We start from the raw sequence: 22,181 nt of genomic DNA, 5'->3' as shown, positions 1-22,181 counted from the left end.
GGAAGTGGTGGTAGGCTAAGCAATATTTGGGACGTGTGTAGTGCCCTGACAGGGACAGAGGGACACACATGACTATATTAATAAAGAGTTTAAATTTGACAGCAGAAGGGCTCATGTTTCCAACTTGCAATCTGGGCATTGCTTTGGGTGGGTAAAGGAAAGACTAGTTTTATTTATTAACCTAACTACATCAACCTTTTCTCGGATGAAGTGGTGGTAGAAAAAGCTATATTTGGACAAGTCTAAGGGCACGCAATTGACCAAAACGAGTTTGGGTAGGTAAAGAAAAGACATTTATACCTTAAGACTAGCTTTATTTATTAACCTACATCAGCCTATTCCTCGGGCTCCGGCGCCGTCTTGCCCTTGTCCGGGCCATCATGGGCTTGCGGCGGGATGTTTGCGAGCCGTTCGTCTTGGGCTTGGCGGTGGAAAGGCTTTCTTAGTCAAAGCAATTTTTGGAAGCAACGCTATCACAGCTATCTTCCACCACTTTCAGCACCAGCTGATTATTGTCCCGAAGTGGTGGTAGGGTAAGCTATATTTGGACATGTCTCATAATCATCATCTCAGCAATAGGACGTCCACTGCTGAACATAGGCCTCCCCCAATGCTTTCCATGTTACCCGGTTGGTAGCGGCCTGCTTCCAGCGCTTTCCTGCTACCTTTATGATGTCGTCAGTCCACCTTGTGGGTGGACGTCCCACGCTGTGTTTTCTGATACGCGACCTCTATTCCAGAACCTTGCTGCCCCATCGGCCGTCAGTTCTGCGTACTATGTGCCCTGCCCATTGCCACTTGGACATGTCTAAGAGCCCTTTATATTTGACAGCATTTGACCAAAACGTGCTTACGCTTAGATAGGTAAAGAAAAGACTTTTATACCTTAAGACTAGCTTTATTTATTAACCTACATCAGCCTATTCCTCGGGCTCCGGCGCCGCCTTGCCCTTGTGTGGGCGCATGGGCTTGCGGCGGGATGTTTGCGAGCCGCTCGTCTTGGGCTTGGCGGTGGAAAGGCTTTCTTAGTCAAAGCAATTTTTGGAAGCAACGCTATCACAGCTATCTTCCACCACTTTCAGCACCAGCTGATTATTGTCCCGAAGTGGTGGTAGGGTAAGCTATATTTGGACATGTCTCATAATCATCATCTCAGCAATAGGACGTCCACTGCTGAACATAGGCCTCCCCCAATGCTTTCCATGTTACCCGTTTGGTAAGCGGCCTGCTTCCAGCGCTTTCCTGCTACCTTTATAATGTCGTCGGTCCACCTTGTGGGTGGACGTCCCACGCTGTGTTTTCTGATACGCGACCTCTATTCCAGAACCTTGCTGCCCCATCGGCCGTCAGTTCTGCGTACTATGTGCCCTGCCCATTGCCACTTAGACATGTCTAAGAGCCCTTTATATTTGACAGCATTTGACCAAAACGTGCTTACGCTTAGGTAGGTAAAGAAAAGACATTTATACCTTAAGACTAGCTTTATTTATTAACCTACATCAGCCTATTCCTCGGGCTCCGGCGCCGACTTGCCCTTATGCGGGCGCATGGGCTTGCGGCGGGATGTTTGCGAGCCGCTCGTCTTAGGCTTGGCGGTGGGCGGGTTCTCCAAAGCGTCTAGCTCGGCGTCGGTCAGCTGGCCCTTGTACCAGTCGGCGCTGTAAAGAAATAATGTTTTTTTTTTGTTAAGTTTTCAGTGAAAGTAGCTTCAAGAATAATTACGATTCCATGAGCTAGATGGCCCTTGTCAGTTACTGAATCATTAGTTAAAAGTTAGTTTTTTTTTAAGTTTTTTTTTTAAATAATTTAAAAGGGACTAAGATCAAAATAATTTAATGTCACTTTCACAGTAAAGTTCAATATACTCGTACTCAATGATTAACTTAATTAAGGCAATGACCGAAATGGTATTTTGATGATATGAATATGTCCCACTGCAAATATTTGCGGGACTGTTCCACCGCTAAAACTCTTGAGTAAATAGTCGTATCAACATACAGATCGCTGATAAAGCCCAACCAGTAAAGGCAATGTTCTCTTCAAAACTAATTGACAATACTCACCACTCAGGCACCTTCCTTGCCCACTCGCACTTCTTGTGGACATCATCGAAGGCCTGACCCAGCTTGCAGCCGGACCGGCGGGGCGTGTTGCCGTTGATACACACGTAGAAGAACTGACAGTCTTCAGGGTCGGGGTACCGCGGGTGCGTCAGGCCGAAGGTCTCGTTGACCGCTGGGCAATCGAAGTCAAACACCTCTGTCGGGAAGAAGTATTTAGTTTAGTTTAGGTTCCTAATTGTCTTTGTTTGTTGTTTAGATCTCAAATAGGTTTAGATTAAGGACCGTAATGTGAAAAGATATTGAAACCCAGATTTTAGTTCAAGTTAGATTGTGAGTGGATGCAATCTTTATAATACGAGTATTTTTGAACCAGGCCTGTATCTATTTTTGAGTGTAGATGATGGTGAGTCATTGTGCAAAAATATCAAAATTGGCATCTCTAAAAGAATAAATATACTACATACACATGTAGCTATCTATCACTTACTAAAGGATTAGCAATATAATTCACCAGAGGTGAACAAATTATCGAGGAAGTCACAAGGCTGATGTTAAAAAGGAAAATGAAGAAATGCTCTATTTTAATTTAGTTTGAGATGCAATTCTTAATGCTAAATAACTAAGAAATGCTCTTCCTAAAAAGTAAAACCGACTTAAAGGTAAACTTTGAGTCAGTTTACTGCAGACTGAAAGTAATCTTGTATAAAAAGACATAAAAGACTTACCAGCAGCGCCACAGCCCTTTTTCTTAGCCTCATCAGGCCAGGTGCAGATGCCGGTCTTATCGTTGTACACCAGGCCGTCGGGGCAGGTGATCATGTTGAACTTGCCATCCACGCAGTAGTAGAACTTGCCGCACTCCTTGGGGTCCTCGTGGGAGAAGTAGCCGTTCAGACGCGGGCAGTGGAGAGTGGATAGGGGCGTTTCTGGAAAGGGGCAACAGAACTTCAGTTAATATTATTATTTATAAATAATGTTATAATTTTACTTCTTATTTATTATTATTATTTACATGTACCATTTATTGTATCATCATCACCTTGGTGGCCGATTTTCTGTGCCTATTATAGGCCTCTAACGTGGATTGATCAGACTAACCAGTTTGGGCTGCCATCTGAAGTACTATTCGTTAAATCCCAATATTTGAACTCATCAAGAAATTCAAGTTGTTTCTTAGGGCGTCTGGAGAAATCCCAACTCTTTTACCGACTTTTTTTAAGAAGCTACAATATAATCACACAGTTTTTACTAATTTGGAGATAATTATTTGCCCTTCGAAAATCCAGGAAGTTTCTGAGAGCAAATCGTTATTTGAGGTAATATAAGTAAATCATTATTATCAAACAATAATGAGTACAATGCCTTCGCCATCAATTAACATTTTTAGACATCTCATAAACGGACTAGGTACTACTCGTATTTCCGAGCCATATATGGCGTAACATGTAGGTACATTACAGGTCTCAACATCACCGCTATTTACATATAATTTCCCGTCTACAAAAGCGGCTCTGACACGATATAAAATGAGTCTTCGGTCCCTCAAGGCCGTTTTTCCCTTGAGAATGGAAAGTTGTTCCGAGCCGTGCCGGCCCTCGCTGTATTATGTTATGTATTCTACTGATGCGACAAACAGGGTTGCCTTCATTTTAATATACGATGTTTGATTGTCACTTCAATGGTTAGCTGATACATACTAAGTTTTTGTTGTTATTCTATACCTATTTTTGTTGTATTTCAATACAACAAACAAAGACGTCGTCTTCAAGTTGTGTTTGTTTATCAAGAAACAAATGACGTCCAGAGTTTTAACATGTTTAAAATGTGGATGCTAGGATATACTTAAACAATTCTGGATCAAAATTAACGAAGGAACAAACTTTTGTAACATCGATATCCTGGCACCTGTATAAAAATGTGAGCTAATCTTCATTAATCGTGTAGATATCCTACCTACGTCACACTCATCACACCTACGATTTCAATTGATCAAATTAGTTTAACAGCATGTTACTGACAACCTGTGCAAATTAATGACAGGATTTCTATTAACTACAAGTTGTTTAAATTTTCCGTACCTAACCAAGAAACACGTGCGAAAGCCGTCACGTGTACTGACTGGCTGGCTTTTAAAAATTCTCTAGACGTGATTCCGGCGCCAATTACATATTGATCAATTACAGAATACAAAATACTAAATGTAAGTAGACCAGGTACTAAAAACGAACAATCAATAATATTTGGCAAATACATTAAATGCTACATTAATGTATTATGTTTAAAAGGCAGTTACTCTAAATTACCAATCGAGGGCAAGGAAATAGGCAGCTGTAGTGGTGTAATTGGATCACCTTTGCCAATCTGAATTCTTTCAGTGAAACTCTAGTTAAGTAAGATATTTTTTCTTTAGATATTTACTGAAACACTTAACAATATGTATATAAATTTAGGTAAAATAACTTTGCAGTAAGATATCCAGTTTAGTTAGTGCAACTGATTCATCCAGCTTAAGTTATATGGCCCGCTAGTACAGATTTCAACTATCTCAGAGTACACTCGTATAATTTGAATTAAAATAAAATTTATCTATATTTTGAGTTAGGCATTGTGCTATGTATGCAGGTAACCATTTAAGGAACTATTAGTACTCTCCAGATACCCATAATGTTTTTGTAAAGAGTGACGTTAAATATCCTGTATAATTAATTAATATCTAATATTAGCAATAAGTATTTAAAAGTGACTCACGTAATTTAGGCCTCTGGGAGCAGTCAATGTTGAATGGCAAGTCGCATTTCTCCTCCTCCGGGCTGTAGTCGTAGAACACCATACCATCGGGGCACAGTTTCTCAATGATTTCTCCTTGTCTGAAATAATTAAAACAATAACGTAAGTAACTCTTTAGAAGTATTGTTAAAAATAAATAAATATTGATGCTCTTTCCATTTTCTTCAGGATGAAGTGGAATACCACTGTTGTTGTTTGTCCAAATGATAATTTGGACAAATAAAAAATGCGTTAAGAATTTGTGCTAAAAAGGCTTACATTTACAATAAACATTACATTATATGTAGTTAGGTGCATTAACTTATTTTCTTAATTTTGACAGGTGTACTATGATAATAATGACAAAAAAAGTATAATATAAGCATAACGACCAGACTTTTACAAGAATACCGTAATTATTTTCGAAGCATGTGCAAAAATAAAATCACAAATCACTGGCGCTAAGTAACCACTTGTCCAAATCAAATAAAACTCAAGCATTCGACATTCTATTTGCATTACGTGTCCCGAATTTAGTCAAGATTATCCTTGTCCGTTCGTTGACACTGCAGTTTACCGATATAGCATTTAAAATGTTCAACACGTTATTTGTTGGTAGAGTGTTAGCATGTGTACATAGCAAAGAACAATCTAACTGTCCAATCCTATGTAAAAATAAACTATGATCTAAGAACTAAATACAGTTTGATGACCACTGTTTATACCTAAAGGTATGGATATAATTATTAATTTATCTTATCAAAAGTGTGCCTGTGAAGCACCTTTCAGCTTCAAAGCAGGGCTCACTTAATGCAAATACCTTTATGCCCAATGTTAGCACAAAGGAAGACCTAGAGACGTAATTTGGCTTGTATTTCCTGTAGATTTAGTCTTAAGAAACGATTTTAACTTATAAATAACGCCTCGTTTACACTTTACTAGTTATCAAAATTGGTCCGATCTTTTTACTTTATGTTTGCATCGAAACAAGTCAATTTTGTATACATATGAGTATATCTTACCTGCAGAAATGAAGAGATCATAGCCCGCAGAATCGCTAAAATCAAGTGGCAGTGGGCGGGGCACATAGCTCGTAAAGCTGATGGCCTCTAGGGCAGGAAAGTTCTTGAGTGGCGACCACGAGCCGGAAGACGTAGCGTGGGCAGGCCTCCCACTAGGTGGACAGACGATCTGGTGAAGGTCGCGGGAGGTGCCTGAATGCGAGCGGCGCAGGACCAGTCTTTGTGGAAATCCTTGGGGGAGGCCTTTGTCCAGCAGTGGACGTCTTTCGGCTCAAGCGATATCTTACCTGCACTCATAGTATTTGTCGCACTGCTCAGCATCAGCGAAGAAGCCGTCGTCAGGGCAGGAGTTGGTGATCTCCGCGTCTGGGTCGACAGCGGCGGGCCGCGGCGGAGGGTTTGCTGGCTTCTTGCGGGATACCTTTGGCACTGCTGATGAGGCTATAACTGTAAAGTTAAATAAATTAATTAAATATATTTCCAACAGATACATACGAGTAGTTATTGCAACTCACGTAGGCGAGTGAGATTTACTTGTGTGTCTGTCTATGCATAATGATAGTTGTAATGTCTATCAAAATATTTGAAAAAACGAACAGTAGCGAGACACTACACAAGTAAAGATTCCTTCGTTGGTTGGCTTTTTGTGACGGTCAAGCTGTAGATCCTGGCTACACAGGAGTTGCAGTGGTGGGAACGAGAGGTGGGAATAGTTCCGTACACATGTAAACTTATTACGATTTTAGGTTTGACAATGTAGAATATCACGAATATCTGTATGTAAGAGATTCTTGTTATTATATTTCATGATGAAAAAATATACATATGATAATGAATGCGAAATAAATCTGAAATATATCTGAGGGCGCCTCTAAGGCCCATGAGATTTAATCCACTTATTTTTCTCCCGAAGGCGACCACTAACTATAGACAGAATAGCTTTATATGGCGTGCTGGCGACAAATTTAACAGATTGAGTAAGGAACTAGATATTGATTTATTCTATACTAGCATACCAGCGCTTAGGCGGCTGCTGAGCGAGCGTTTTTTCAAGCCTATCCAGTAGTTTTTTTTTTTAATATCATGTTTTTTTATTATAAATATGAGGTAACGGGAAGTCCAAATATGGTTAAATTGCTATCTCTTCAATACAACATTAGGTGTATCGTGTACCATATTAATTATATCTGTTTTTTATAATTTCTTTAAATATCCACCACAATTCTATCTGTGGGGACCTATAAGTGGTTATCAAGTGTTATTAATTGTAAAATAATCAATTATGTAAACCCTGGTCTTCCTAATATAAATAAATAAATAAATAAATAAATAAATAAATAAATAAATAAATAAATAAATAAATAAATAAATAAATAAATAAATAAATAAATAAATAAATTCAATTATTATTACGTTGAACAGTCAATCCTATTTTTTAACTAGTTAATGTCGTACGAGTAGTTTTAAAGAAAGCCTTGCTAAAGTGCATTTACCGACGGCCTTCCTCGACATTGAGCTTTCAGGAAGTCTGTGGCCCAATGCGAACTACTTTTCGCGTGTGCAAGCGCAGGTTTACTTCCAGTACGTTAGACCTAGTTTTGGTTTAATTAAAACCATGTAAGACTGACATTGGCATACTCAAAGTTGTTCAATTAGGCACCTTGAAATAATTAACCATTAGTTTTTATGTTACGTTTAATAAAGTAACGGTAGCGTCTATAATTAATTGTAAGTCAAGTTGTTTTCTTCTTATAGTCTAGGTAGTTATTTTTAATTATTTTCTTAATATAGGTACTGTACTGCTGATATATCTTTACATAGGATAAAGTCCGAGTTTAAGTTCGCCTGATGGTAAATATGTACAAGAATAAGGCCTAGTTGTTTCCTATTTATTTAAGTATTCTAGTAAGTTTAATGAATTCATATTATAACGAATCATTACTACTAACATAAAGCAGGTATTATTTTTTAAGTTATTATTTATAAACATTCGCCAAACCTTCAGCAAGTTACTTTTACATGTTCATAGTCCATAAATTGCAACCTTCATATTTAAATTGTAAACAATACACTTAAAAAGTGTTAGACAATTGATAACTGCAAGATAAGAAGTTGGTGTGAAGCAACTTGCGCCGATTTCTCTGTTACTTAACGCGTAGCTTTATGCTGAATGAAAGTTGCCAAAATTTGCTTTTGAATAATGTACGTAATGTATGCACTTACATGGCTACTTATTTTGTTACATTATGTAAATAACATTACTAAACATAAAGAATTAAACAATGTTAATATCCTCTATGTTCCGCAGTGGACGTCTTATGGCTGAAATGATGATGATGATGAATATCTTCTAACTCTTCAATAAAATCACAAATCTTTTAATGAAACATGATACATAAAACAATGCAAGCTACTTATTTATCATTTGAAAACAATTTATTTACGATCGTAAGAAAACTAAGCAAGATTTATTGCTAACGCGTTGATGTCTTTTGTATTAGCGTGCGACGCGTACGCGTAATTTCTATTTATGGTTATAATTTAATCATTCAGACTCTGTTGAAGTATTTTTATTGCTTAGAGAAGGCTTAAAACTATTTTCATAACGTGTTAATAATAGTATAATAATTCATAAAGTGCCATAAGTATGAAAGAGTTAGCTAATAAAATCATTGAAATAATACGTGATTGGCTATCTTTTCTAAACTTAGACATCAATACATGTCAATATTTCAAAAGAGAAAGCCTTATCCAGTCTGAAATAGTGCGCCGGCGCAAGGTCAGACACTTCCTTGACATTTATAGCGCAATCCGCGCCCGAATGCTAAAGAGCGGGCGGGTCGCGCAACTGTTTGCATATACATATAAATATGTAGATGAACATATACATATATTGATGACATAAAATAAGCAATAAAAGACGATAGGATGTCTTTAAGAGGTTAATTGATAGTGAGGTTTATACATAAGAACGTTGTATTCATTGACCCATGAATACTGAAGAACGCCATGAGAACTGAAGTATTTAAAGGAAAATTACGAGTATTTACCATTCAATATTAAATAAAAAAGCTTTGGGTTGGAATTACAATATTATCCTTACTTATTGTAGAAAAAATAAATTGTAAACACCTGTTATTATTCAAAATATTTTAAAGTTATAATTAATTTTTAATGTTATAAATTGTAAGACTGTCAACTCACCTACTAAACATAGGAGGACAACTCCCACGCAAGACCTGTGCGCCATCTTGCGTCGACTACGTACACTTCCTTATCACTTATCTAAACCGAGTCACTTGTGTGACTTTCCTAAACTATCCAGGCTTGAATGGAGCCCGCGCCACACTCTATGTAACACTGGCAACTACTCATTTGGCTGTCTGCTCTTAGCCACTACGCGGTCGAGCGAAAGGTTAGCCGAACCGGCCGTCTCTCTCCAACTACCACCACACAAATCTTGCCATCTCTGTCCCTCACCACAATCCAAACGATCCTGTTATTGTTGAACGTGCAGCGCAAGAATATTAGCGTTAGCCAGCTAAACTAGTTACATGAATTACGATGAACAATTAGATGCTTATTGCTACTTAATTGTTTTAATTAAAAAGTTATTTCGCGCGAAAATATTTGACGTTTGCGTCAATATATTGCAGCAACAAGTCGGCTATTAATTCGTTGTGCTATTATTGCCACATAGGAAAATTTAGGTTGGCTTAATTTATTTGTTAGTTTAGCTCATAATTTGAAGTAATTTAGGTTACATTTAAATTACTTGTTACTTAGCAATCAAGGTAAGAAATCATAGTCCACAACGTAAGGGCAATTCAAGAAAAAAAAAGTATAGTCTCTAATCATATTGTTGCTGAATATCTGTTATCCAAAATCTCAATCACACTGATAGTTTATTTTGCCATCATTTTATTTTCAAACAAAGAGGGTAATTGTCCCATCCATCTAATTTGAATCTAATAGTAGGTAATGTTAATTACTAAGTAATTATGACTCACGAAATGTACAACCATCTAAATCTAAAATTACATAAATCATAAAGATATAAACCTAGTATAAATTAACACATCACAGAAATTTAAAATTATAATTGATACAGTGAAATTAGTTTAAAGAAACTAGACACTTTAAAATCAGCAACTCTAAAATGCATAAACGTTTCTAGGTTTACAGCAGATATTATTGCAAAGTTATTGAAGACTGGTTTAAAGACATTAAAGACCTTGATATGCCTTATCAGAATACTCGTATATACGAATTTATTTGTTATATAGGGTGTCCCAAAAAGTAGTGTTAAGCCGAAGCCCAGAGGTAGAGCATCATTACGGCTATCCAAATCACCTTTCTATTGCTCTACCTCTGGGTTTCAGCTTGACACTACTTTTTGGGACACCCTGTATAAAAATACCAGATTTTCATTACTCTATCACAATTTACGAGCTTTTGTGTAAATGGGAAATAACTTAAAATCATTCTTAGGACTGACTTTTTTACACACAACCGAGAAACTTTTGGCCTGCATCTCAATTGATGCAAAGTTGATTACGGCTGAAAGTAACTTCGCCGGAATCCTTACAATACCACAGAAACTCAACCATTCCGGTAGTAATTATGTAGCTACATTTAGCTTAATTATTTACTTATTGTCTATTATTTTTAAGGGATTTAATGTCTTTATTTTACATAATCATCAACCAATTGCGTGTTAAGATATTACTTTCTGCATTTGGCGCATGCGCTAGAAAGTGAGCATCTGTGATACATGGTTTCTCTCCGTCACAGATCGTATTCAGATTGTGTACTCGCATACGGTCTTAATTATTGTAATTATGCTAAACATGTGTTCTTTATTGGCTGAGGCACAGTAGAGGTGGGTGCAGTTGGTTCACTAATAGACATGGTAACGGAGATATTTACGAGAGAAATGATTTTTTTTTCCAGAGTAAGAATTACCTACTCGTAATAATAATCATGAAAATCCTTTCTTGTACACTCGTGGAGTGGAGCTTATCAGCTAGTTTACGTTATTATAAAGACTACGAGTATATTGGATGGTACAAGAATTTTTGGAAATTCTACCACTTATACATATTATTAGAGGCCGGTCGATCTATTCTCATAAATAAAACACTGGATACTCATCTTTCACATTATATTGCCTTCATTTAGATACAATTCATCACTTAGCACAAAAGCGCGCGGAGTCGTCCCGCGCGTCCCTCTATTCTGACGTTTGATTCTCGTGTGACATTGACGTATTGTCAATGTCACTATGACAGCATCTCATTGGCTATAACGATACCGCTATTTTAACGTTTTAGATTTTTCATAATTAACAATATGTATTGCATTAATAATACAATAACGAGCTTCAATTGCCTTTAGTGCAGTATTAATTTTATTGCATAGATTGAAGTATATCAGTCAATATGAGTGTGATTGATTTTAACATTCCTATGGTAAGAGCAACTATGTGACAGATTGCAATAAATAACAATTAATGTTAAATGTCACTGATTTAAGTACATTCAATATAGCACATCAGGCAAGCATAATGTGATTGGTGCTAAGCTCGCGACTGTACATTGTAATATGATTTTCATTTAGTAACTACGCTAATACACACAATTTTAAGAAGATTTGTTATTATGCTAATGCAGATTATTTATGTTACATCATAATTGTAAGCCTTTTAAAAATTCTCTTCTGTCAAACATAAAGATGCATAATATAACAATTATAACCCTTTGGACTATAGACATTCTATAGAAAACTTTTAAACGATAATCAACCCGAAAATAACATTTGTCCTTTACCTTAAAAGACTTGATAGTGAGTAAACAAAAAGACTTATAAATAAAGCGATCCAAGTCGAAAAATCGTACAAATAATCCTCTGACGCTAAAACAATGTTTAAAAAAATATACGACAAATAAAGATGTTCACGTCCACGTAGTTATTTACACAACTAATTAAACTACATAAGTTCACAAATTTTATGCACATTCCAGAGATAGTAATTACGTAGTCAACAAACATTTCCTTTTCCTACGGCGACAAACATTTAGCAGAATAATTAAACGAGTGTTGGGCGGCGCGTAGGCCGACGTAATTAAATAAAAAGTCAAGTTGAATATAGGGAATCCCACGCACCCGGCCCGGCTACAGTGACCGGGAATTGAAGGAGTAAATGACGATAAATTACGAGAATATCGCTCATACTTCGCGCCTTTTATGATGATTAATACAAATCTATTTATATTAATCAGAAGACTGCTACGACAAGTACTAATAGTTCAATAAGTTACTGAGGGACGTCCTATTTGCAAAAATATATTTGCATATGTCTGATCAAATATCCCTGTAATTAAAAATTCATTATTAAACACAATTATTATTACATGACAGATAAACATAGGTACGTAAATAGATAGGTACGGATATCAACCTGAACGTTAACTAACATGTACCTACGGTAGAATTCAAACTCCAAACTTTGAGCAACTCAGGCGGTCACCAAAAATACCTTAGTCATTCAATCCATTAAGAAAACGCTTGTAACGGGTTAACATTATCAATAAGGGAACGATCATTAATTCGACAGCCAATCTCATCAAGATGATCTTAAGTGTCAATAATCAGGAAGCAGGGAAAAAATATCATACAATTACAATAAATGAGATGACTGATTGCTAAACGGTCGATTTACTTGCAAAGAACACAGATTAAAATGAACATTAATGTAAATAAAATTTAAAATAAATGATGTACAATGTAACAAAATGTTTTAACAGTAAAAAATATAATAATACCTACTTATTATCTCGTAGAAACTAAGTGGGCGCATGAGCCCGCGGTACCAATGGATCTCTACTGTGTCTCGATTTTCGATCGAATTACTGGATTCAGTAAAAAATACCCAGATTGTTAAGTTTTTTTTATCAAATAGTACATAATTATACCCTTTCCTCTTGTTATTTAAGAAAACTGAAAAAATATTTTATCGCAGACAAAGTATAATACAAGGTAAAGCTTTCATGTACTATCTTTATAGAATCCGCATATCTCTACAAAAAGCTGAATACCATTGTATTCTGCCATAAAATGGGATTCCCAGTCAAAGAATTCTACACCATTAAGTGTTGACCTTTACAGAAAAGCCATACTTTCTTACTCCACCTCATTAATTGTAATTCATCGTCACCGAGCTTCATTTATAAAGCCCCTACTGCATAAATTTTGGTCTATAGAATTTTTGAGCGTTTCACGATGACAATACGTGTTATATGTATGTAACGATGTAACGTAAGCATTTTCCTTTTTCAAACATTCAAAACATAACCTATCTTCTCACACTGTCAGTTATAATTTTGACACAGAACATAAAAATCTTCCACCTTACGACACTTCCAAGTTAAAACGTCTTTTTCAAATAAATAAATGCCTTAGGGGCCTATAAATTCTGTATGGCAAATGGAACATTTTAAAAGTACTCTTTTTTCTGCAATGGAAACTAAGTTGACGTATTTTATCATATAGGCCAGGGCAGGGCTAACTTAAAGTAGTTCAAATTAAATAATAATACCTATGTAATTGAAAAAGCCTATTTCAAGATGTGGACTGAACATAAGATGGCGATAAGATAATGTTATTACTTAGAAATGTGATAAAAACGACATAATTAGAATAATCGTACCTCATTAGCTGGACGTTTTTGTGTTGTTTTAGTTATAGCTTTTATAATTGACGTCCCATCACGAGCCCGTACAGTGTATGAAAAACGATAAGCGCGGGATTATTGTATGAAAACCGTGTGATGCGCATACAAAGCGGCATCCAGACTAGATAATAGAGATGAGCTTAGGATGATTTGAGTGTTATCGATAAAGACCCCCGTTTTATCATATTAGTCTTCATGAATGTTAGTTACAATAAAATTATGATTTAGAATTTACAAATTAATTTACTCGATTAACATAATACATGTGAGTTAAATCCTCCACTTGCCTCTGGTAAGTAAAAAAAAAAACGTACTTCTGTAGTAGATATATTTTCTTAACTGCAGAAGCACGTTTAGCTAAACTTCGAGGTACCTACCTCACCTTATGCAGCTGAAATAAAGCCGATGTTCCAATAACAAACATATAACTTAGTGCTGTCGCCTTCACAATATAAATTAGACTTATCGATACCAAGCCTAGGCGTAGTCTATCCCTAGACTTCAGGCGCAATCGCTAGCATAATAAAACATCAAAACCTAGATCCAGCTACGGCACTATGATTAATGCGGGCCCGGCATCAAGATCTAAGCTAACAGGCGCAGGCGCAGAGATGGACGATAGGGGAAATGTGCACGGGAATATTGTAAATAAACGTTTCTTCAATTGTAAATAAAGTCGCGTTGACTGACGGCTTCCGAGGGAAATAAATTGGATATTTGAAGACGAAGGGACCTCTTGCAAAGCAGCTGGAAAAACAGTGAATATTTCTCTAGGAAATATTTTGAAAATAAGACTATTAAATTAGCACGTTAAGCCGGAGGGTTAGCCGGATGAAGAAGTCAAGCATAGGTTAATGTTGTCTTTTAAGACGGTTATTTATTAGGTACTCAGAAACAAAGAGTTAATAATTATTAACCTAATTGGGAAGATATAACAGGATTAGCAAAAAATTTGAAAACCAAAAACTTATCAGAAGCATTTCATGCCAACTACATTGCCCATGACCTCACAATTGAAGACTGTACAAACATCTATGTTATTATTCCAATAACCCTAATACCAATTGTGACAACCTCGTCCAAAGCTGCTATGACCAACAAAGTCATTTTACGATCAGAACAAAAACGGTCCAGAAAATCATAAAACTATCATAAAACTTTTTATTGTGGCTGCCATTTATTTGCACTCACTGTGGAACAAGCATATCCTTTTAGGCTTCCTTTGGCATCCTCGCTTAAACTAGAAACGTAGGTAGTTATAGGGCAGTTGCGTGCGGCCGGTATATAAGCTAGGGCGTGCAGGATCCCTGACATTGCCCTACGCTTGAACAGTGTCCACGGGTGTAGTAGGTAGATCCTTCCCGCAATGATCAAGATAGTTGTGTTGATATTTGTCCTCGCGGTGTGCGGACGCGCAGATGACAATTCGACTGAAACGGGCGCGAGGCAGAAAAGGGCGATGTTGTGTGAGTAGTGCTTATTTTTATTTAGGAAATAAGGTGGAAATAGTTATCAAGTAATTAAAAATTTTCCTGAAAGTTAATCCTGAAATTAAAAATAGTGCATTTTGAAACAGATATTCAGAAAACAGAAAATTCCTATATTGTTTTTACGTCAATTATAATCATGATTAAGCCAAAACCCCATTGCAAACCATATTACGTAAGTTAAGTTAAGTAATAAAAAAGAGTATTAATTTAAAAAGCTTTGTAGTTTCAAAGCTCTTAAAGCATTTCAGTTGAGTAATAAATAAATAAAAGAACTTAATAGACTTGATATTTTTAATATACGATACGATACAGTAAAGCTGACTCCACGTGATATGTAACATTAACAAATTGGCATGAAACATTTTACTGATGCGGTCTTCAATCAATTTGAAACTGACTGAAACATAATCTCAGTTTATTAATGGTGCATGTAAAGCATTGACTCTTCCGGGAAGCGAACCAGAGATTTTGACTCTTGATTTGTATTTATGGAGCCAACGTTCGCCACCCTCGGTCGACGCTCCCACACTTGTTTCATGCTGAGACTTATGGGGATATGCAGGTTACAAAATTAAGACTGATATACACTTTTTAGATGTTAGTTGAAGCTATCCAATCATTTTTATTTTATGACTGTATAAACTGAAAGGATACTGAAAGTTTGAGCCTTTGTATTTTTGTTTTAACAAATAATTTAACGTATTTTTTGTGTAAAAAGTTGGAAAAAAGTTGTTATGATTTTTTACCATCTCATTCGTTAAATTTAAGTTATCTTTGAGATAAAACTTAGGTGTGATACATTATTGTAATACTATTACAACTTAGGCATGCTATTGCTAGGAAGACTATTTTGCAACCAAAGGGCTTTTCCTTTGGTTGTAGAGACTGATAAGATTATTATGTTTGATAATCATGTTTGATAATAATGATATTGATTTATAACTATTTTGCACATTATAAATAATGTTAGGTTAAAAGTACCTACTAAAGATATTCTGTTTCTGTTAATTGTTTTAAAATTTTAAATATTTTAATATTTTCATCGACAAAAGTGTAGTAGAGCCTTAGCAATAAATCCTTTCACGTCACACGATGAGAGTAAGCTTGTCCGTACGGGTGTACAGTCTAATAAATAAGTATACTCCGCATTCATCTGTCAGCGCATCTGTAATGCCTGCAAATGGATGAATCTTGGTTATTACAAAACCTTTTTGGTTGATTTGCTTTTCAACCGGAACGTATCTGCGAGCTAGTGGATACAGTTTTTTTTCCTAAAAAAATTATTTCTCAGATGTAGCGCAAGAAGTACATTTAGCTCAGGTTAACTTGCTTGAATAGCTAGAAAAAATATAACTATATTTATTCTGTATTTGAACAATTAATTACAACCAACAAACAATTTATTTTATTTTATCCAAAACAACTCCAACTGTCCTCTGCACAAGTTATATCTTATTTACATTGATTTCTAAGATATGCGCGAAAAATTTGTTACTACAAAGTTTTGTATTTTTTATTTATCAGTTTTTCATGGTGTACTCTACTCGTACTATCCATCCTTTGTCGGCTTTCTAAAATCGTACAGAGAAAGTACTATCTAAACTCTCTAAAAATAAACAATTGTATCTTTATTGCAACTGAGATTTATTTTATCTCTACGATAATGTATCTCATTCGATATGATCCTTTTGCAACAATAAATGCACGATAATGTTCTTGTTGAGAATCCTACAGTTCCAATACAGTATGTGATAAAGATTAATTGACTGATAGAGACTGGTGATTATTTTTAAAATCACTTTGATCGATCTGCGAGGTTTTCTATCTTGCGGCCTGTAACAACTTGTCAGACATTTTAGGTTTTTCACATTAACTTTCGGACAAACGGTTTGAGGTGACCTTCGGAGCACGAGATCTTTTTTTTTGACAATCGTGATTAAAATAGATACTGAAGTAATTTTGCGTTGGACGCAGACCGCTACCAACCGGGCAAGATGGAAAGCATTGGGGGAGGCCTATGTTCAGCAGTGGACATCCTATGGCTGAGATGATGATGATGAAACTGAAGTAAAATGCACAAATGAACTAATATGTGCCACACCTGAAAATTAAGTCTACTTCTAAACTACTACTAGAACACAGATAATCTATGGAATCTAGATTTCAGTTTCTTACCTACTAATAATATTAATAACTTAATAATTATTATTTTTTAGTTTTCGACGTCAATGGCAACCTGATGAAGACATTTTCGAACCCCTACATGCAGATGCTGGCTCGATACGCCTCTCTCAGGCCGGAGCAAACCAATTTTCTGGAGTACTTCTTCAATTTCTTGCGTGTAAGTATATACTTTCTTTGTAAAAATATATCTGTCCCACTGTTGGACAAAGATCTCCCCATCTCAAGTATCCAGTTTCAATGCCAACATTTGCTACCTATAGATAGGACAGTTTGCAGTGTACATATTCTAGTTACCCACAGTCAAAATATCTCATCATTTCGAATGTTATTCTATGGTCTGGTCTGAATTTATATCAAGAAATTATGCATATTGCGTAAATATTTGCATTGTAAACGGAAGCCGGACAAAACAAACCCCTTATAAAAATAGAATGTTATACCATTTGCACTTGAAATCAAGATGTTTATTTAAGTAAAGGATTTCTCAGATATCTAAGATTACAATCTGTTTATACTATTTCTGTTGAACTGGCAGATCGCTATAAATACTTGTATTTGATCTGTCAGCTGCAGTGAACGAAAAAAGTATAGAAATAATCCTGCATCTAGAAGTACACCTTTTTGCATCTTTTTCGAATATCCTATATCTTTTAATCTATAATATCTTATGATTTATAACATTTGGGAGACAAATTCTTCTGTGTGAATTTGAGATCGTCTTTTAACTCAAAATGACCACCTACTTTGAATTAAATTCTTTGAATAATGTCTTATAAGAGTTTGTATGATTCAATAACTCTAGGAGACAATTACGTCCAAAGCGTGAATCTTAACACCAGACAGCCTGCTTCCATGTGTTTTTCTTTCGTAAAGCAACTAGCATTTTTTTGCATGGACATATCATTATTTCCCGAGATTTGACAGTAGATACGCCGAAGGAAATTGCATAATTATTACATAGAGCCGTGCATCCGTAATGTAAGCTGTAGTCGAGCTGGTTACGAGTGTAATGCCATGTTTTATGCTGTGATATAATTGTGAGTAGCCCGACATGTTACCTACAAAACCTGTGGTAATGTCACTCTTTTTGCACATCATACTTTTATTGTACCTAGCTCATAGATAAACGAAAAATAAATAAGTTATTGTAAATAGTTTTCCTTATACAAAGGTTGTTTGAAAGACATTAACCAATAACTTTTTGCTGGCTTAGCTTTGAGTAGCATTCTTCGATTTATTGCTATCTTTTATCTTATTGTTAAAAATATTGGTAACTATATTCATGTTAAAAATACGTTTAAATCTAATTGGTCACTAAGAATGCAAACCTGCACCAAACTAGACCGATCTGAATAGTCACAAGTTTGGTTTTGGCAAAGGTCCATATTATTATCATACCTTATTATAATTATCCTATTATTATTTTTACTAAGGTGACTTTTTAATACGTATTTATGTCTCCGGTATCAACTACTTGCCAAGTAATACATCATTACTTTACTTATAAGTCAAACATAACAAGGTATTAACGTTGTAATTACTCAAGGCAGAGTCCTATCTTAACCCATTAATCTTCTTCCAGCCATTACTTATGAACGCGTCGGCCGCCGCCTACATGATACCTGTCTCCGAAGACGTGATCCAACAGGTTAACAAGGATCCAGTGTACCAGAACAGGTTAACGATCTCGAAGAGGGGACCCAACTTTAACCCTCTGTGTGCGGGCCGCCGGTCGCAGATACCGTCGCCTAGCAGTTGCAACAGCTTCTTGAGTTGTTGGGATGGGTGGGCGTATGAGCTGGAATGCCCTGAAGGGCTAATGTTCTCTAGCGAAGGGTTCTGTGACTATGCTGATATGGTGCAGTGCAACGAAAGGTCTGTGGGTGAGTGTAAACAACAATTTTCCATTAGCTTACCTCTGAAGCTCTCTTACAAATCATATTTACCATTAGCTTACTTCTTTCTCATCTTGCAAATTCGTCCAGCAGTATGCATTAAATAAACTGCAATCCTGACTCATCTTTGAGGGCGTAAATATAAGTGTAGGAGCTTTTAAGTGCAATTGCCTCCTACTATTTGTCATTATTTCTAAAATGAATGAACAACACTCACGGGACGTACTGTGGCATCTTAAATGTTTATTTTCGATGAACTTTTAGAATCATCCTTTCATTCTATAAATAAATAATTGTATTGATGGTGCATAATACTTTATAGGTACTTAATTTTTAGCATTGTGTAAAGAAGAATGCTATCTTTAAGATGTCGTCAGATAAATGGAAATGCCAAGAGAGTTATGTAAAACGATCTGGTCGTCCAAATAGTTGCATAATACATTGACCTTTATTTTCACATTATGCATGCTAAGCAACTTGAAAAGTTTATGTCAAGACAATCTTCGTAGAGATGACAGACATTTGAACTTTGAAGTGCTAAGTTTTAACACCTCTCTCTAAGTTTAAAATTAGTAGAATTGACAGCACAGGATGTTATGATCAATGAAAGTTAGATATCTAGATTGCAAGGTTTTTGCATCATCATTTTCAAATAATATAAAGTGTGATGAAGAAGACCTATGGTGAGGTAAAGCGCAGCAGTAACACTGTCAACAAAATTTTAATATGATTCTCCAAAATAATTACTTACTTTTATGTAGGTCTTGTTTAATTTTTTTTTACCTTTAATTTACTCTATATCCTTACATGACAAACAATCTAAAGGATGTTTTGTTCTCTCAGTAAAAACACAGCTTTATGTTTTACTTATGTCAAATCCTTAAATTCCAGCGATCCCCAACCCCGTAATGCCGCAATGTAAGACCGACTTCGAGACCTTCCGCAACGAGTTGAACTGCAATGAGTTCTTCGTGTGCGTCAACCGCAAACCAGTGAAGTTCCAGTGCCCTGCAGATTTGGCCTACAGTCCGGTATGTATCAGTATGTAAATAGAAAATAAAACTATCGATGTCAAAACACATTAAAAATACAGAGTAGCTTAATCTAGAGTAAAATAACTACTGCACTATATTACACATCCGCTGTTTTGAATGCCAAAAGAACAGAGCACGAATTTTTGAAACGCTAGAACTATAATTCGCACACGAAAGCATATTATGAATACCTAAATAAACGATTGATACTTTCATTACCGTATGAAATAAGTACTTCCTTCACTTTGCTATTTTAGGTGTCTGTTATTTTGATATGAGATTAAGAATCTTTATTCATCTAGCAATCACACATTTAATTTATAATTTTTTGTATGTTAAATTGTAATTTTAATCGCAATCATTATCAAAATCATCGTCATACATTTCAAAAAAGTATTTGTCCATCGATCCGATCCGAAAAAGTTGTTCACCGTGACAAAAATTATGGTAAGCGAGATCTCCCAAATGAATATGAATTACATATCGGAGAGTTCGAGCGTCCTGTCAACCTCGAAACTTTAAGAATACACATTATTGTCATCCGCATTCTTTATGGCCATTAATTGAGGTCAGCTGCAGGATAGTGCCCATTAAGCATTCATATTGTCCATTGTTATTTTTTTTATTTACTTTATTAACTTTTAATGTAATTATTTTACTTTATTAACGTTTAATGTAATTATTTTAAGAGCTGTGCTTTCTGATTGAATAAAAATAAAATAAAATTATCATTTTAATTTTACATACAAAAGGAGTCAAATAATTCAATAGCAATACATTTGTCAAATTCAACGTCTTTCTGCTGGTCGACTAGCTTACCACCATTTATTTATTTATTTTTATTTATTTATTTATTTATTTTAATTACACAGGTTTATACCTTATTATTTTGAAGTTGTTTTTCTGAACAGTCGGATTAATCTGCCAATCCAAAGTTGAAGTTATGAATTACCTACAATTATATATCAGTTTTTGATCTAAGACTTGGTCAAAGTTCAGTTTATTTCAGAGTTCAAAACCTATCGGGTTATTTTTTCAGAAATTCGGCGTCTGCGACTACCCAGCTCTAGTAGACTGCTCCAGCTCATCTACCTTCATACCACCTGGTCCACCGCAGCCTCCAGCGCCATCTACTTCCGCACCAGCTGCCTCTGAGCCACCGTCTCTCACCACCAAGCCTCTCTTGTTCCCTCGGCCTGATAAGCCTTCCCTAGCCAATCTACCCACTATTCCTCAGATCGGCCAGTTCCCTGGTGGATCTTGGACCAGACCTGCACCCCAGGAGACTGACGCTCCAGGATTCCAGTTTAATCCTAACTTGTCAGATGGAAATGCTATTTTCATGCAGAATTCTATCTACAATAGTCACAGTAAGTTTTATTTTCGTACAGTTAGGATGTAATATTGTAATAAGTATGATTATAATATCTTCTACTTCTACTGATCAACGTAGGGAGTAGACTAAATCCTCAATTTGCCATTGGGAAATTAGACTTGTGCGGTTACTGCGACTAAATTAATAATATTGATAATGATAGCTTCTTTTTTGTTGGGCTATTGAAATTTGTTCCTAATTTATTGTTGTCCTTTTTTTATTTCTTTAGCTAGTATTCTATTAGTCTTTTTAACATAAATATCTATGTTTTTCAGACTTCGCAACGCCAGTGGCCATAATGTCTCCTCAAGATGCTATCCGCTACCTAAAGCTGAACAATATACCAGAAGTCAACTCCTCACAATGAAGAGAACCCTGTGATAATAAGTAATCTCGTGCAATTATGATTTTAGATTAACTAAGAAATGCCATGATGCCATTTAATCTTCATTTTTGTACATTTATTTAATGCATGTGTGATATAATTTCTAAAAATGTGTCATCTTCCAAGCATTTATATTATTCTTGCCAAGTCTGAATGTAATAGACGAAGAAATGCAATAAAATTTAATAAATTACCTTTTGTTTATTTCCCTAATATCTAAAAATAAATGAACGCG

At 35.7% G+C, this 22,181-nt stretch overlaps 3 protein-coding genes across 3 annotated transcripts; 2 read left to right on the top strand and 1 right to left on the bottom strand.

The window, feature by feature from the left end:
* Positions 1-1,462: 1,462 nt before the first annotated feature.
* Positions 1,463-9,232, bottom strand: LOC135086156 (protein obstructor-E-like). The gene is made up of 6 exons (XM_063980964.1): positions 9,056-9,232; positions 6,139-6,298; positions 4,812-4,930; positions 2,789-2,989; positions 2,064-2,259; positions 1,463-1,658 (listed from the first exon to the last, which is right to left on the bottom strand). Exons 1-6 carry the CDS (start codon positions 9,099-9,101, stop codon positions 1,505-1,507), a joined length of 876 nt encoding a protein of 291 aa, XP_063837034.1. The 5' UTR covers positions 9,102-9,232; the 3' UTR covers positions 1,463-1,504.
* A 5,652-nt stretch (positions 9,233-14,884) lies between these two features.
* Positions 14,885-20,061, top strand: LOC135078252 (uncharacterized). Its single transcript, XM_063972854.1, has 4 exons — positions 14,885-15,049; positions 17,290-17,414; positions 18,840-19,136; positions 20,044-20,061. Exons 1-4 carry the CDS (start codon positions 14,950-14,952, stop codon positions 20,059-20,061), a joined length of 540 nt encoding a protein of 179 aa, XP_063828924.1. The 5' UTR covers positions 14,885-14,949.
* Positions 20,048-22,139, top strand: LOC135080319 (SH3 domain-binding protein 2). Its single transcript, XM_063974982.1, has 3 exons — positions 20,048-20,183; positions 21,226-21,556; positions 21,837-22,139. The coding sequence occupies exons 1-3, from the start codon at positions 20,061-20,063 to the stop codon at positions 21,926-21,928; spliced, it is 546 nt and encodes a 181-aa protein (XP_063831052.1). The 5' UTR covers positions 20,048-20,060; the 3' UTR covers positions 21,929-22,139.
* Positions 22,140-22,181: the final 42 nt, after the last annotated feature.

The sequence above is a fragment of the Ostrinia nubilalis genome, chromosome 2 (genome assembly GCF_963855985.1).
Source record: "Ostrinia nubilalis chromosome 2, ilOstNubi1.1, whole genome shotgun sequence".
In the NCBI taxonomy this organism is placed as follows: Eukaryota; Metazoa; Arthropoda; class Insecta; order Lepidoptera; family Crambidae; genus Ostrinia; species Ostrinia nubilalis.
The sequence above is the reverse complement of the archived record's forward strand: the minus strand, read 5'-3'. Positions and strand labels throughout refer to the sequence as shown.